General features: G+C 40.2%; 1 protein-coding gene across 11 annotated transcripts in view; it reads left to right on the top strand.

Moving 5' to 3' along the window:
• The window catches only part of KCNJ15 (potassium inwardly rectifying channel subfamily J member 15), a 145,852-nt gene extending 128,641 nt beyond the window's left edge, over nt 1-17,211 (top strand). For 7 of the 11 annotated variants that reach the window (XM_063601391.1, XM_063601396.1, XM_055105195.3 and 4 more), the window contains 2 exons: nt 6,774-6,871; nt 9,091-17,211. In XM_063601391.1, the coding sequence (XP_063457461.1) occupies nt 9,109-10,236 (1,128 nt within the window). In that variant the 5' untranslated portion in view covers nt 6,774-6,871; nt 9,091-9,108 and the 3' untranslated portion in view covers nt 10,237-17,211. Of the gene's footprint in view, nt 1-5,978; nt 6,673-6,773; nt 6,872-7,343 lie in introns of those variants that run through there. The other 4 variants (XM_063601398.1, XM_063601393.1, XM_063601394.1 and 1 more) reach the window with 4 other exon arrangements.
• Nucleotides 17,212-17,605: the final 394 nt, after the last annotated feature.

The raw sequence follows: 17,605 nt of genomic DNA on the forward strand, positions 1-17,605 counted from the left end.
TTAAGTTGTCCCTTCCCAAATGAAAGCTATCAATGACCTAATGACAGTGGTACCTGGGCGGCCCAGTGTGTCTATGTGATTACAGATCCTGAGGCCACTAGGTCCTTAAACTTGGGCTTCTTGCTCCACAAAATATTAGAATGATAGGATATGATACCCTTACAACTTTCCCTAAAAAGCTATCTTGTCATGATAAATGTAAATATTGACTCAGAAGTAATCAAAAGAGAATTAGTCACCTTTTCTATGTTGTTCTTAGGGATAAGGCAAGCCATTCTTGCCATTACAATCTTGTTGAATTTGGGTTCTTTTTGTATTCAGTGTTGAGTCATAGACCAACATTCACAGTTTACATTAAGACTATTTCACAACTCAGTTGGGTGCAGTGGCTCTCAACTATAATCCCAGCACTTTGGGAGGCTGAGGTGAGCGGATCACCTGAGGTCAGGAGTTCCAGACCAAGCTGGCCAACATGGTGAAACCCCATCTCTACTAAAAATACAAAAATTAGCCAGGCGTAATGGCGGGTGCCTGTAATCCCAGCTACTTGGAAGGCTGAGGCAGGAGAGTCGCTTGAACCCAGGAGGCAGAGATTGCAGTGAGCCAAGATTGTGCCACTGCACTCCAGCCTGCGTGACAGAGTGAGATGCTGTCTCAAAAAAAAAAAAAAAAAAAAAAAGGAATATTTCAGAACTTTATATCTTTCCTTTAAATGCAGTACCTTTTAGGTCAGGCATATAATCCTAAGATAAAAAAATATGTATTAATCGTGAAAATGTCTCTGTGGTCAGGTTTCACTAGGTTTTGCCTTGTTAACAACTCTAAGAACTGTGTGGCTTACAGCAACAAGAATTTTTTCTCACCTGTGTTTCAAGTCAGCTGTAGTTGAATTATGGCTCAGTTCCAAGTTTCCTTCTTCCCACTTACCAGAAGGAAGGAACAGCCCAATCCATGACCCACCCACATGCAAGGCAAGCCATGTGATGAGCCCGACACCTCTCTTCAGGCATGGTGTGGGTCACTGCTGTTCACACTCCATTGGCCAAAGCAGGTGACAGGGCCACACCTGACACAAGGGAGTAGGAAACACACACCCCACCCCCGCTACGCCCGGGCAGGGAAAGTCCCAGGGAAGGATCCTTTGTGGAAGGACCCAGCCAAGAGGCACAGCAAATAGTTGGGAGCAACATACATCAACCACAACCTCCCAAATTGTCACAGCTCTACCAATAGTTTCCAAGTTCAAACACATCTTCCAAACACAGGTCACTGAGAGGAAACTAGCTTCCAAGTGTGCTGTAATCTCAACTGGTGCTTCCCCTGAAATCCTGATAATTCCCCTGGAGGAGAATGAGTGATTCTTCAGCCTCCAAGGAGCTGTCATTCTTTCTGGGCCATCCTTCAGTCCTCAGTAGTCTAAGGAAAAAGTGCTTTTGCAGAAGGAAAGTAGAATTTCCTCAGGAGATACAAACCGAAGGATTGCCCTCTGGAATCTGCTGAGAATCCACTTTGTCCACCTTGCTTGTTTTCAATGAACATGTCTGTTTCTGAGGCCACTTGGCAAAGCTATCTGTGCCCTTGGCTGGTATGGATGAGTTAAAAGCTGGACTTTGTCCAGTCAGACCAGCCTTTAAAGCGGATCCTTCACTGCTCCGTAGTGTAGGGAGGAAAATGGCCCAAGGCCAAGGCCAAAGGTCGTGGTCCATGTGCTCCTGTGACCACAGTCGAGGGAGCCCAAGGAGGAGAGCTAAGCCTTTATTCTCAATTGTTTTAAGCCTCCTGAGCTCAGTGAACCCCAAGTAGATTCTTGTCAAGCATTTTTTTTCTGCTTAATATTTAAAACTGTGATACTTAAAACTCAAATTTAATCCAGGCATTTTTGATTTCTGGACAAAGAGATCATTGAAAAATTAATTTGTCAGAAATATATGACATGCAAAAAAGCAAAAAGCTTTTTAAGTAACTTTTCTTACAAACAGGAAGCTATTTTTTTCAGAGCTTAAAAGTGAGATCCACCACATGTTAATTTTAGTCTGGAAATCCAAAGTTACTATTTGATTTAGATTTCACTCTTTATGCCTCATCACCCTGGTTAAAAGATGTGGAATGAGCTCGCTGAAGGCCTAGTTGAGGAACCCCGGTTTTGGGGAGCCACTGTCTCCCCATTTTTCTGTAAGTGAGAAATGTTTTTTCTAAGGGGCCTTTGCTTTGTTAGTTCACTGTGAAACGCAGAATGAAGTTTTCTCGAGATGGGCAAATTGAAAATCTTCAAAATCTGGCCTAACAGAGCTCTAAGTTTTAAAGACATCAATGTTGTATTTACTCAGAATAAAAAAAAATCATTCTTAAACTGAATTTATTTTCCCTAACAAAGCACCCATGTGACAGCGGGACCATCCCCCTTTTATGCATACTTTTGAAAAAAATCCTTTTATTGAGGTTCAATATACATATGTAATTTATCATCTTTAGCATTTCAAGTGTACAGTTCAGTGATAATAAACACATTTCAATTCTTTTTTTTCCCTTTCATCACCCTTCAAAGTCTCTGGTAACTATTAAACTCTCTATTTTCATGAGATCCACCTTTTTTTTTTTTTTTTTTTTTCCCTGAGATGGAGTCTCAGAGTCTCACTCTGTCACCCAGGCTGGAGTGCAGTGGCGTGATCTCGGCTCACTGCAACCTCTGCCTCCTGGGTTCAAGTGATTCTCCTGCCTCAGCCTCCCGAGTAGCTGGGATTATAGGTGCCCGCCACTATGCCCGGCTAATTTTTGTATTTTTAGTAGAGACCATGTTGGCCGAACTGGTCTCGAACTCCTGACCTCGTGATCTGCCCACCTCGGCCTCCCAAAGTGCTGGGATTACAGGCATGAGCTACCATGCTCAGCCGAGATCTACTTTTTAGCTCCCACATATGCGTGAGAACATGCGATATGAGTCTTTCTGTGCCTGGCTTATTTCACTTAACATAATGGCCTTCTATTCCATCCACGTTGCTGCAAATGGCAGCATTTCATTCTTTCTTATGGCCGAATAATATTCCATTGTGTATATACCATATATTCTTTATCCATTCATCCATTGTTAGGCACTGGGTGGATTCCGCATCTTGGCTGTTGTGAATAGTGCTACAATGAACATGGGAGGGCAGGTATGTCTTCAACATACTGATTTCATTTCCTCTGGATCCGTACCTAGTAGTGGAATTGCTGGAGCTTATGGAAATTCTAATTTTAGTTTGTTGAGGAACCTCCATAGTGTTCTCCATAGTGACTGCACTAATTTCCCACCGGCAGCATAGAAGCGTTTCCCTTTCTCAGATCTGGAGGAGCTCATTTTTGAGACTTAGAGAAAAGTGATAGCATGTACACATGGGCTGACTAGCATAAATGAGGGCTGAAAATCTATTATGGGAGTTAAAGATTTATCTGAACTTAATTTTAGCTAATGTTTTTACTAGAATTATTTATATTACATATATTTCCTATAGCTATAAATATTATAATACATGCTTATATATTCTACAACATATACTATTTATATAACATTTATAATAATACATGTTAGTAATATGTTACAGTTTTGACCAGATTCTCCATATATTCCTGCTTTAAAACATTCATGACCTTGAGTCCCTGGGTAGTTGGCACTGAACTATGAGGATGGCAGAGGTTGTACATTCCTGGAGTGGATACACAGCTGTTCTCAGTGCCTCTGTGAAATGATGTTATTTTAGGATGCTAAGGGAAAGTTGAGCCATAAGGCTCTTTGTCAAGGGGAAACCGTATAGCACGTGTGGTTCCCAGTGTGTGTTCTTGGAGCACCAGAGACAGCATCACCTGAGGACTTGTTAGACGTGCAGATTCTCAGGGTTCACCCCAAACCCACTGAATCAGCAACTCCGAGCCTTCCAGGTGATTCTGATGCGGCCAAGCTTGAGCCCCTCTTGTCAGGGCAGTTGCAGGCATGGGCACAAGAGCCTTGCTGTGGAATGTACCACTGCCTTGTGTCTGCTGTTGGGAACTTGGGCGAGTCACTTACCCTCTCTGTGCCTCAGTTTCCTCATCATGGGGATAATGATGCTGCCTACTTCTCTGGGTTGGTGTGAGGGTTAAATAAGTTTCCATGTGGAAAGCACTTAGAACGGTGGCAGGCATGTGGTGGTTTAAGTGTTATCTATTTATGATGATGATGATTGTCATTATTGATTTGAACTTTTATTGCTATCATTACTTCTCTGAATATTTATCACATTCTCTTATTATTGCTATAGTTACTATTTATCTGCATCTTTCCCAACGTGGGCCACTCTAGCTCCATTCTTGCCTATTATTTGCTTATATATTTCTTCCAACTGGTCAGGTAGCTTTCTGGTCATTTCCAGGTTGATTTCTCTGATGGAACAGTGTGTTCCAGCTTGCTGTGGTGGGTTTTTGGATTGTTCATCCTTATAAGAGCCTCTGTCTTTGATGGAATTTTTTTCCTCCCTCAAGATGGCAATAGGTACTACCCTTCCATTTCCCATTATCCTTGCTGTGTCCCCAACACTGGAAGTGTAGTTCTCCATATAGCTAAGTACCTTTTTCAATGTGCCTTCTGTTTCATTCTGTTTCAGAGTGTGTTTATTTTCTTTCCTTTAACTTCAGAAAACAAATGCTCACAGCATAAGCACTCAGTGACCTCAGACCATGAATCTTTTACTGGTTTGAAGTAGGAGAAAGTAATACTGACCTATCCATTCAATAGTTGTAAGAACTTCACTTAGGTAGATATCGCCATTCTAAGAATTGCAACCCCAACCCACAAACTGAAACGATATAACAAAAACTGCAGAAATAAACATTATTTCCAGAAATTAAAGAAAGCTGTTAATGGTTTATATGAAATATTGCTTAGCTGGGAGGATTAACCCTTTTCTCATTTGCCCTGAGAATACTCACTGGCAGCACTTGAGGCTGCAATATTTACCTGGAGATGATTTTGCCACACAGTATATCACTTTTATTATTATTTTCATATCACTCTAGTATATCAACTTTGGAAACAAAAGACAACATTCTATTTATAGCATTCTGCTTTTAGTAGTGGTATTTTTATTTACAAAATATAGTAATTCTTGATCGCTGAAAATGTCAAATCCTGGAAAACACAGCATTCCTACACATGGTGTTAACATCGGTCTCCAACAGTTGTTGGCCAAAGATTCATTTGATGAATCCAATTTTTCCAAAATAGACAATTCTGATGATTCAGATGATTCTGATGTTAGTTCTGTTTAGAAATAACTCCAAGAACAATTTTTATGTTTTATTTTCACATTGAAAATCAATCAGATTCGCTTCAGCCTCGAAAAGCATGTTTATGTAAAATTAAGTGAGTACTGGTGGCAAGTTGCACTTTTTTTTTAATGGGAAAAAGCTTAAGATAGGGGAAATTAGAAGAAACTATTCTTCTCTCATTCTTTGTGTTTTTGTCTTTTGGAAAACTCTTATTGTTGCCTACCATGTTAGAAGTTAAGCCAGGTCTATTGAAGAATCACTAAGGGAATATAACCTAAGGCAGTAACATAACATTATATGAAATAAGAGTATGTATCAACACTGATTCAAACTTCATGAAAGAAGTCTGCTGAGGAATAAAATTCTATAAATTAAGAGCCTATGATGAAGTGCAATTCATAAAGCCTATGGGTAAGATTGATGGGCACAAAGAAGATTCTGGGTCTTAATAGAGCAATGACAAAGAGGTCATTTGCCAAACATGCTGTGGCCACACTGGCAGGATCCAGCCTGTAAGAGGATGCACAGGTTAATTGGGAATACTTTAACTATAAGAGAGTAATAACTGTAAATAATTGGCAGATCAGAAGAAACGTAGGAAGTATAAGTGTGCCTGTGTGTGTGAGAGACATAAAAATATATGGGTGTAGACAGATGGATGATTGATAGATAGATACAGATCATAGATAATTGATAGGTAATAGATCAATAATTGACAGATGGTAGATAATATGCAGGTAGATATTTAGACCGGTAATAGATAGATAATTGATAGATAATAGATTGATTGGTGATAGATAATAAATGATAGATTAGATAGAGAGATAATTGATAGATAATAGATTGATAGAAGATACATAATAGATAGGCAGATAGCTTAGGAAGAATTATTTTCAAAAAGTACATGCAAAAGAACCTCTTGAATTTAAAGGAGATTACATGAAACTGTGGATGTTTAAGGGGATTTTGTGGTGGACTGACAGGAACCCTGGGCTAGCTTCCAAAGACTTTGGACCTTGTTCTTTCTGCCAGGACCCAGCTGTGTCAAGTGGGATGGTTCTGACAATCTTTTCCACTCTAATGTCCTATGACTCAACAGTAGCAATGCATTTCCACAGGCGGTAAAAATATTCTAGACTCTTCCCTTCCAGCGCTCACTGTTTACTTCCTCTGCACTTCCCCTTCCTGCCTCCCCGTGTGCCGGTCAGTTCATAGCGGGCCTCAATGAGGGTGGGTTAACCCTCTCTTTCCAGGGTGTTTTGCTACGGAGCTCCCTCCAGGGGCTGGGAACTGTGTGGTGAGGGCTGTGGTTGGGGTTCAGCTTCCTTCTTAAATCGTTCCTTGAACCTTTACCCTATTCTCTGCACTGTGCCGATTTCCAGGGATTGGAAGGTAAATGCCACGGCGTAACTCTTAGAAAATCATCGGGGGTCAGTTTTACTGGGGTGCACTTGGTAACCATCTATGAATCCATGTGTCCCTCTTTCTTTCAGGCAGTAGCAGAATCCCATGGTAGCCAGGTGGGTGAAGGGGAGCGAGGACGTTCTACCTGCCTTGAAGAAGACACCTGACCTGCGGAGTGAGTGACCAGGTAGTAGACGGTTCTGAGGGCATCACACACTTGAGGGAGGGAGGAGGACAGAGAGGGCCATGGCACCCTTTGACTGCTGAGTGCCAGCTGCTCTCTTTCCCATTGAGAAATGCTGCCCCCAACACACCCAGAGGCTCTAGGTCTTGTCCTGTGATTTCTGTCCACCAAGACTTGATAGGAGGTATGATAGATGCCATTAACTCCAGCACTATATACACAGGACTGCAGCAAAAGCGCTCTCAGCAGAAAGAGGAAACAGATCCAGTTCATCCCAAGCCTGGCTTGCTGCCCCTTTGAAAGAGAGTTTAAAACAGAAGCTTCATGGTGCTGCCTTCATAAAAACAGGGCCAAGCTTTCCAGAATCTGGCAGAGGGCTGAGTGCCCGCAGGACACTTGTGTATCACTCACACTGGAAAACTTAAGCCTCTGTTTTTATTTCAGTGGATTGAATGGCATGCAGTTTCCTCAGCAGCTTAAAAAAAATGCATGCAGTCACTTGCAGACAGGCTGCATTTGTCTCTGCTGGTGCTCATGTTACAAGTTTGTCTGTGCATTTGGGCATGCCAGAATGGCGTTGCATTTCCAAACCTTTATTGTGGTCACTTTCCTCTTCGTTACACTGAGAAGTGTTGCTGAGGGTATAGTAAGGCCCTAGTTCATCAATTATATCCTGTACTTTTCTTCTAACTTGATCCCAAGAACAGTGGGATTTGCTTCAAGGTAAACAAATTTTGAATAATTTATGGCCCTTCTTTTCAACAAAAATGAAAACGTGACTTTCTAAGGAAAAGTCAATTTCAAGGGGGCATTTAGTAAATAACACACTCTTAATAAAGTAACAGGAAAATTAAAATGCCCAGCAGACCCATTGCCTCCTGAACAGGTGTTTGCTGCTAATGGATACAGTTTCCATTTCCTTGAAGGGATTTGCCCAGAGGATTACTTTCAAAACTTCTATTGAGATAATACTGCTCTAACAGAAAGAGCAATGCATGAATCTGTATATCAGTTCCTTAATAAAAGGGAAGATTTTTTTAGTTCCTAAAATACCAATGAGATGAAGAAAAACATGCCACCCAGGTAAAGTTACTCTGTAATCACCCACATTATCTTTTTCAAGGAATGTGGGGGAAATTTATGTCAGTCATCAGGCAGGTACTAGAAGATGCTAGGGGCCTCACAGACAGCTTGTTCCCAGCTGTTAACATGGAGCAGAGCATTCCCTGGGGCTGAGCATGGGAGCCCAGCACTTCTTATAGGTAGGTCTTTCCTACTATAATATTAGATGCCTACACTTACTGACTTTTTCATTTGCTCTTTAAAATAGATTTCTTCTGCTGGTTCTGCTTAGTTCTATGGAGTAAGGTAGAATTTTGGTGCCATACCTAAATATCATGTCTAAAATGACATTGGTAGCACTTTTCCAAGAATAACCAGCATATTGATCAAGCCATTAATAAAGCCTAATTATTTGCTTTAAGAATGTTTTTGGTTGTTTCAAACTGAGTTTTTTCCAAAGTCATAACAAAACTAGGAGAGGCTGTAGATTCTTAATTATTCATTAGATTAGGGGGAAAACGAATTGCTATTACAAAGAATATCATGCAAAAAATAGGTTTTAAAAAATGCATTACTACTGAGTTTTAAAAATGTATACTAACATTCTCCATATCAAGAACTGTTTCATGGATGGTAGATTTTAGTTATAGCAGTACTGGACTTACACTCAGTCAAATAATTTTAAATTTTCTGTAATTGGGAATACATGGTAGCTGAATATAAGCAAACATATTACTCTATGAAATAAATGCATAGAGTTTGTTATCACAAAAAACAGCATAACATTTTTTTTTTGAAACACAAGGCTCTGTTTGAACACTTTACCTTGTTTAATAGTAACGAAACCCCTGAGGAATAGGTTGTATTGCCATTTTAAACACTGGAGAGCAAAGGTCCAGAGAGGTTAAATAGCTTTCTGCAGGTCACACAGCTGATGAATTGCAGAGTCAGCATTTAACCCCGGTCTGCTTTTCTGCAAAGCCTCTGCTCCTCACTCTACCCTACCGACCACCTAAGTATAGATCAGTTAATCTTGCCTTCAGAATTCTCCTTTCTTGTGTACTTCCATGTACATTCATACTTACTTCACATGATGATTCTATTTTCTGGAAGTTCCACCACGTATGGCGATAATGAAACATCTTCGTCATTTCTCTAAGTGTTTCCAGAGCCTGGCAATGGATGCCATTCACATCGGCATGTCCAGCACCCCCCTGGTGAAGCACACTGCTGGGGCTGGGCTCAAGGCCAACAGACCCCGCGTCATGTCCAAGAGTGGGCACAGCAACGTGAGAATTGACAAAGTGGATGGCATATACCTACTCTACCTGCAAGACCTGTGGACCACAGTTATCGACATGAAGTGGAGATACAAACTCACCCTGTTCGCTGCCACTTTTGTGATGACCTGGTTCCTTTTTGGAGTCATCTACTACGCCATCGCGTTTATTCATGGGGACTTAGAACCCGGTGAGCCCATTTCAAATCATACCCCCTGCATCATGAAAGTGGACTCTCTCACTGGGGCGTTTCTCTTTTCCCTGGAATCCCAGACAACCATTGGCTATGGAGTCCGTTCCATCACAGAGGAATGTCCTCATGCCATCTTCCTGTTGGTTGCTCAGTTGGTCATCACGACCTTGATTGAGATCTTCATCACCGGAACCTTCCTGGCCAAAATCGCCAGACCCAAAAAGCGGGCTGAGACCATCAAGTTCAGCCACTGTGCAGTCATCACCAAGCAGAATGGGAAGCTGTGCTTGGTGATTCAGGTAGCCAATATGAGGAAGAGCCTCTTGATTCAGTGCCAGCTCTCTGGCAAGCTCCTGCAGACCCACGTCACCAAGGAGGGGGAGCGGATTCTCCTCAACCAAGCCACTGTCAAATTCCACGTGGACTCCTCCTCTGAGAGCCCCTTCCTCATTCTGCCCATGACATTCTACCATGTGCTGGATGAGACGAGCCCCCTGAGAGACCTCACACCCCAAAACCTAAAGGAGAAGGAGTTTGAGCTTGTGGTCCTCCTCAATGCCACTGTGGAATCCACCAGCGCTGTCTGCCAGAGCCGAACATCTTATATCCCAGAGGAAATCTACTGGGGTTTTGAGTTTGTGCCTGTGGTATCTCTCTCCAAAAATGGAAAATATGTGGCTGATTTCAGTCAGTTTGAACAGATTCGGAAAAGCCCAGATTGCACATTTTACTGTGCAGATTCTGAGAAACAGCAACTCGAGGAGAAGTACAGGCAGGAGGATCAGAGGGAAAGAGAACTGAGGACACTTTTATTACAACAGAGCAATGTTTGATCACAGGGGCGCCATCCAGGTTTAACCCTGCAAGCTGTTTCCACATCAGAACTCCCTTCAAACACAAAGATTGCTGTGAAAACGAAAATGTGTAGACGCACTCTCAAAAACTGTACGGACATACAAAATCAATCTTTTCCTTTGATCTTGTGGCTAAACCAGCATTTCTGTGTTTGAGAGATTTCCTGTTAGGTGCTTCGTCTGAAAGTGAACTCTCATAATTCAAATTGTATAAAATAAAGCTACATTTCTAAGAGCTTGGTGTAGGGCAATTGGAATAATGTCCTTTTAGATAAACAGACATTTAGCAACGCTGACATTAAAAGGAAATGTATTTCTATACAAGATTATTAGCTGTAATACAAGATATTTATTTAACCAATGACCTTATGGCTGAGAGTTGAATTGTGGTTCAGTATTCATTGATCTCACTGCTTTAAAACATGCTCTTTTTGTTCAAGCAGGAAAAATATTATATCTAATTATGTCTATGTGGTAATACCTAAAAAGAGGTAGAGAGACTCTATGTTCACAAAATATAGTAATTTCATTTTTACCTTTCTTCAGTGGACTGAATTGTATGGAAGGAAATTGATCAGATCTGTAATTCACAACTGTGGAAACCTACACAAATGGGGCTGATGCCATTGTTTCCTCTATTTTATTTTATTTATTTTTGAATCTACTATCTCTTTCCATTCAAAATATTTCCATTCAAAATGTGGTTCACAGACCCGCCACATCAGCACCATCCGAGAGCTTATTAGTAATGTGTAGATTCTCATGTCCCAGCCAGACTTACAGAATTGGGGTCTGTATCTTAACAAGAACCCCAGATGATTTGTGTACAAATGAAAGTTCGAAAGCTGTGCTCTGGACAGTGTTCTCAAAGCAACTTTCTGAAGCCATGTGGAAAACTGACTCTGTGTGGGTCCCGTATCCCCGTGGCATCCAGACCTGGCCTCTCTTCATTTCATTATTATTGGCCAATATTTCTTTCAGCCATTTCATTTCTTATCTATTAAAATGGCTTGCCCGTAAAGGAACTGCATAGGATTATCCCCTGACATTCCAAGAGCAAAATAAAGCTCTTGAGAGTAATTGTTGTCTCAGTCATGCTTGCTGATTACAGTTAGCACAAAAGAAAAATTCAGCTGCCTGACAATACAGGAAATGTTCTCAGATGCTGATGTTTGTAAGGTCCGGTGGGGCCATGAGGAAGAAGAGGAGCTGAAGGTAAGAAACTCATAAACAAGATGACTCTTTGATGCATGAACAAGATTTGAAAATCTCAAGCCTGTAAAGAATACCCCTGCTATTTAAATAAAGCTCATACCAAGAGGTAACATTTTTGCCCCAGGCCAAATTCAGGGGTCTAGTGCCCTGCATTCCTTTGAGGCAAAAAATAAATGGGCTATGACTCGTTAAATGTCCAAAAGGTGAATTCTCATTTCATTCAAACAAAGACAGATTTGCGCATTCACTCAAGCAGAATGTGGCCATGAATATTCAGCCCCTGCATACATACAAAGATGTACGCATGATTCCCCCCACCAAGCACACACACAGTCACACACACACACACACGCACACACACGCGCGCGCACACACACGCACACATGCACACACATACACACGCACACGTAAACACACGCACACATGCACACACGTGCACACACACGCGCACACACGCACACACTTGCACAGGCCCTGGCTCTTCAAGCGTAATCATGGTAGTCATCAGTGAAAGACATTTGAGATTAAGACAGCAAGTCCTTGACAAATATGTTCATGTCTATTTGGTTCTAGTTCTATAAAAATATAAACATTGGGACTCAGAGAAACTGGGGAAAATAAAGTGGATTCAGGTTATCAGTGAAATGATGGTATAGATTACAGCAAATCTGGATATATATTGATGTTACTGCATTTGCAAATGTCCTCCCATTAAACAGAAAATGTGGCTAAAATCCCTGGCCTGGAACTGAACTAGTTTAAGGCAGGTGTAAGAATAGTGGGAGGAAAGTTCGTGAAAGTTTAAAGAATGCCCTCAATCCATGAACGAGAGGGAGGATGTTGTCTTTAATTATTTAGAAGGTTTTTTTTTCCTTGTCTGTTGATAATTTTATGGAAGGTTGCTTTAGATCTCCATTCCTTAAAAAATATTACATGTCAGTGTAGTTAGATATTATCTCTTTTAGTTATTATACTTGCTATTTTTACTGTATAGTGTGGTATAATCAACAAAAAATAATGCCACGGGCATGTTTACACCTTTTCTGTTGCACTATTAAATTCTTTTCACAGTATTCATATCAATGCTAATTTGAATGTGATGCCGATTAAAAATCTTGTTCATTTATATTGTATATGGTACAAGGACATAGCATAAGATCCAAAAAAAATTTTGTATTGTCATTTAGCATATCAATTTCAGCCAAATTTGGAAGACTTGATCATCTTATCTTTTGCTCTACACACTCAAAACAAATATTGCAGCAGAAATATCACCTTAAAAATATCTTATTTTATATTTAGATAATATTGAAATCACAGTCTATTAAAATTGGAAATTTAATTCAAATAAAAATCAAACAAAATAGTTGTTTCAATTTATCTAAATATCTGGTCTTAAGAGTGCCTTAAGAGTGTCTCGTTTTTAAGAGTGTCTTAAAAACCAATATTTGTATAAGTCAACAAATCATATAATATTCAATAAATAGCTCTGAAGTTGTATCTGATTTGAAACTTACCATTTTCCTGGAACCTTAACTATTATTACTTTGTACGTAATACTTTCCTGTTACTATGCTAACAAAGGATTTAGGTAGCCAACTTAATTTATTATATCTGGTCGGTCTTCTGCTTGAAACAGATTCACACTCAACACCCAACTAAGGAGGAGCCAAAGTAGTGGAGTATTCCTGACCCAAAAAGGCTTTCGAATTTTGAAACATTTCTAATGTGTTAGGTTTTCTCAATGAGACCATTAAAAAACGCTGTGTTCCATTTGAGAAACCAGAGTCAACAGCAGTAAATCAGTGTGCCCCACAAGCCACGTCTTATTCAGCAATAAAATAGACAGCGCTCACATGGTGCCTGGCAGACAGTGGCTCTGGACAGCAAAGCACTGAGTCACCCAACCCCACTCCGTTGGGATGGGGTTGGGAGTCATGCATTGGCTCCCTTTTTCATCCTGGGGAAATTACAACACAACGCAGAGTGTCCAGAAATCTAAAGAGCTGGTTTAAGGTGAAAAAAATGCCATGAATGAATGAACCAGATGTTTAATAAATCAAAACAACTATTTTGTTGGATTTTTATTTGAATTAAATTTCCCAATTTTTAATAGACTGTGATTTCAATATTATCGAAATGTAAACAAAGATATATTTTTAAGGTGGCATTTCTACTCCAGCATGAAAAAAATAGTGGCATTTGCACTCTAGCATTATTCTGTCTCCCTTATTTGAGTCTTCAATATATATGCCCAGCTGGAGGGAGAAGAAGAGAAAAATGAAAGCACTAGGCCTTTGACTAGGTTTGGTTCTATATGCTGTCATGATGTTCAAAATGTCAGACATTTGACCACATGGCACAGTGAATACTCTCACGCTCTCAATTTTGGCTTTCATTCTTGCTAGACTTTTCTTCTATTAAATTTCTGAAATAACTAGTTTTTTTTTTTTGAACTTGAAAATCAGCTTTTTATTTTTTTTATTTTATTATTATTATACTTTAAGTTTTAGGGTACATGTGCACAACGTGCAGGTTTGTTACATATGTATACATGTGCCATGTTGGTGTGCTGCACCCATTAACTCGTCATTTAGCATTAGGTATATCTCCTAATGCTATCCCTCCCCCCTCCCCCCACCCCACAACAGTCCCCGGTGTGTGATGTTCCCCTTCCTGTGTCCATGTGTTCTCATTGTTCAATTTCCACCTATGAGTGAGAACATGCGGTGTTTGGTTTTCTGTCCTTGCGATAGTTTGCTGAGAATGATGGTTTCCAGTTTCATCCAATAACTAGTTTTATCATAGCTTTCCATGATGTAATTTTTTAAGTGAAAGGTACTAGCATTTCCAGTCTTGATTTCCAAGTTCTGTGGTGTGCACTCGAAATCTAGTCTCTGATTGTTAAACTCTGGGTAGGTACAAGAGGCTCTTAATTTTCTTCCTCCCGGGAGGACTTACTTACACTTAAAGGTCAAAAGCTTAACATTCACTTCTAAATGGTTAACTGCATACACTTTACCCTTTGTAAACTTCAATTTATCTTTTTTTTTTTTTTTTTTTTTTTTTTTTTTGATACTGGGTCTCGCTCTGTCGCCCAGGCTGCTAGAGTGCAGTGGCGCGATCTCGGCGCACTGCAAGCTCTGCCTTCCAGGTTCACGCCATTCTCCTGCCTCAGCCTCCCGAGTAGCTGGGACTACAGGCGCCCGCCACCATGCCCGGCTAATTTTGTTTTTGTGTTTTTAGTAGAGACAGGGTTTCACCGTGTTAACCAGGATGGTCTCGATCTCCTGACCTCGTGATCTGCCCGCCTACAAGCCAGGTGTGGTGGTGCGTGCCTGTAATCCCAGCTACTCAGGAGACTGAGGCAGGAGATTCGCTTGAACCCGGGAGGTGGACGTTGCAGTGAGCTAAGATGGCGCCACTGCACTCCAGCCTGGGCAACAAAAGTAAAACTCCGTCTCAAAAAAAAAAAGAAAAAGAAAAAGAAAAAAGAAAAAGAAAAGAAAAGAAAAGAAACGTGGCAAAACTAGACCTTCAGACACTTCACTTCACTTAACCCTATGGCCCTCCTCATCTTGCACCCAATTTCTTTTCAACATCATACATGCTTGGTTGACTGTTTCTTCATATTTGCTGTTCATTCTATAAAGTCAAATAGATTGGTGGGTTAAAAAATAATCAATTCAAATTCAAATTAGGAATTTATGGACATTCAGATATCCACATATTTGAGGGCAGGAATTTTTACTTTTCAATTGGTATGTTGGCAGTGTGTAAAAATAGAAGACCAAGAGAAGGCGGTTGATTGGAGTTGATACTTAATAGCTAATAAAAATTACAAGAAAGGATGGTGGAAGTCAAAGGACAGAACTGATACATGAGTATAAAAGCCAACAATGTCATATATGTAGTCAAAGTCTTTGTAATCTGAATATAATGCCAGAGAGCTAGGGCTGCCAGGCACTCTGTATGTGCAGAATATGTCCTATATGGAGTAATTTTTGATTTGTGTAGACTTTTTTAGGATAACTTAAATGTCTTACATGCAACCTTTTTTTCCCCATATATTACAAAATTGCCTTGGAAATTAGACAAATCTTCAAACTTAACTGAAACTCCTGTCCTGAATAGTTATTTGCCAAATCTGACAAATTTACAAAGAGTGTTCACATAATCCCAAACTATGCCCATTTCTACAAGAGAAATACATGCCTATTTGGAGTTTATGATATTCATACAACTAGTAGTAGAGTCAGGGAGTATTCCAGAAACATATTTCCCTGGCTTGCCCAATTATCAAGGGAAAATTTCAGCTGAACACGGGGAACCCAGTCTTTGACACTCCTGTGTGCAGTGTGGAGCAGCGTGCTCTGTCTGAGTCTCCATAGTGAGGAATGGTCTTCCCTGGGACATCACCCTAGAAGGATGGGCTCAAAGTCGCCCTCCACTTGGGTGCACAGGATCCCAGATTCTCAAGCCCCAGTTGCAGAATTAGGCTGATGGTTTTACAAAAGAGTCCTCCTAAAAGTCCATCACTAAGTTTTGTTTGGTTAGCAACCCTTGTCACATGATGTAGTACTTAGCTATAATTTTATTTTTATTCAAGGCCAAATCTTATCTGGTGTCCATGCCTTCCCACCTACTTAAAATTTCAAATTTCACCCTCAAAAATATTTCAGTAAATAAAAGTTAGATCTACTCAAAATTAGACTCCAAGGGAATTACTATAGTTGATTATAGAGTATCTATTTCCTTAAAAAAAAAAATCAGAAGTTGTTGACTCTGAGCTAGGAAATGCGTGATCTCTCAGCTGACTTACTTTATGCAAATTTACTTAATATTATAGAAGAGTAAAGAGCTTCCAAGAAGGTGATTGGAGGGAAGTTCAAAGGGAATATTTTTTTCATTCACTGTAGTTTTAGCTGTATGCTTTCATCTGCAATCAAATCTCAGGATTAAGGATGTCGTATTAAATCAAATCATTACAGGAAGTATGACTGTATCAGCGGCTTTTTACAAAAACAAACCTCCAGATCACAAAAGGAAGCTGTGTTTGTGTACTGACACGAAGTGTTACGTAGCAGCCAGGAGAGGAAGGATAGCAGCCGACTTGGATCCATTTTTGAGGAATTATTTCTGTAAGGTGTCATGGAATTGTAAGTTACAAAAATAAGGCTTTTGTAAACAGAATCTCCATTCCAGAAGGACGGACTCCAAAATGCTACTTAATGAAATTCATGGGAATGTTATGGTGATGGAAATCCCAAATGACATGTAGATTTTATATGCAGACGATCCCACTACTTGTAACTCCTGGCAGTGTGTACTTACCAAAATCTTGATCACACTTAGGTCTCTTGCTATATATAGAACCACATCTGATCCTTATACAGTGTTGCAAGATATATGTCCTTGCTTTCCCATGGTTCTTAAGTGAGTCTTAAGCTTGGATTTGCTCCAGCAGAATGGTGGTTTGTGTTTCTCAAGGCTGAGCTACTATTTGGTGCATGTCGGAAATCTCACACTAACTGTGGATACTCTGTCATCACTGAACCCAATCATACAATGACCAGACAGCTTTAAATACCTACTTTTGTATGCTATGAATTCATCCGTTTACTTGTCAAATCCTTTATTTCCATATGTGTCTCCATCACCTTTTTTTTCTCTCCGGATAAATGGAATTACTGTAACTTGTGAAACAATGGCAAACACTATAAAGCTAATTTTACAGTCTTGAGTTTCTTTTTGTTTCACTGGAATGGTAATGGTGTTACAGTGGTGCTCTGACAGACAAAAAATCTAATATGTCCTTAGAAAGTTCAGAGGGGAACTTATTTGAAATAACCTTTTCCAGTGATGGCAATCACAATAATGTGGGAATGACTAGGTCCTAAAAACTTATCAAGGTGTTACTGTATATCAGTACGTAAAGAAATGTATTTTGCTTCTTTCCAATCACTGAATAGAAAATGAAATCCCTGCCTCATTGCTCCTTTTTTTTTTTTTTTTTTTGAGACAGAGTCTCACTCCATCCCTCAGGCTGGAGAGCAGTGGCTCACTGCAATCTCCACCTCCAGGATTCAAGTGACTCTCCTGCCTCAGCCTCCCAAGTAGCTGGGATTACAGG

This window comes from Pan paniscus, chromosome 22 (assembly GCF_029289425.2).
Source record: "Pan paniscus chromosome 22, NHGRI_mPanPan1-v2.0_pri, whole genome shotgun sequence".
Lineage (NCBI taxonomy): Eukaryota > Metazoa > Chordata > Mammalia > Primates > Hominidae > Pan > Pan paniscus.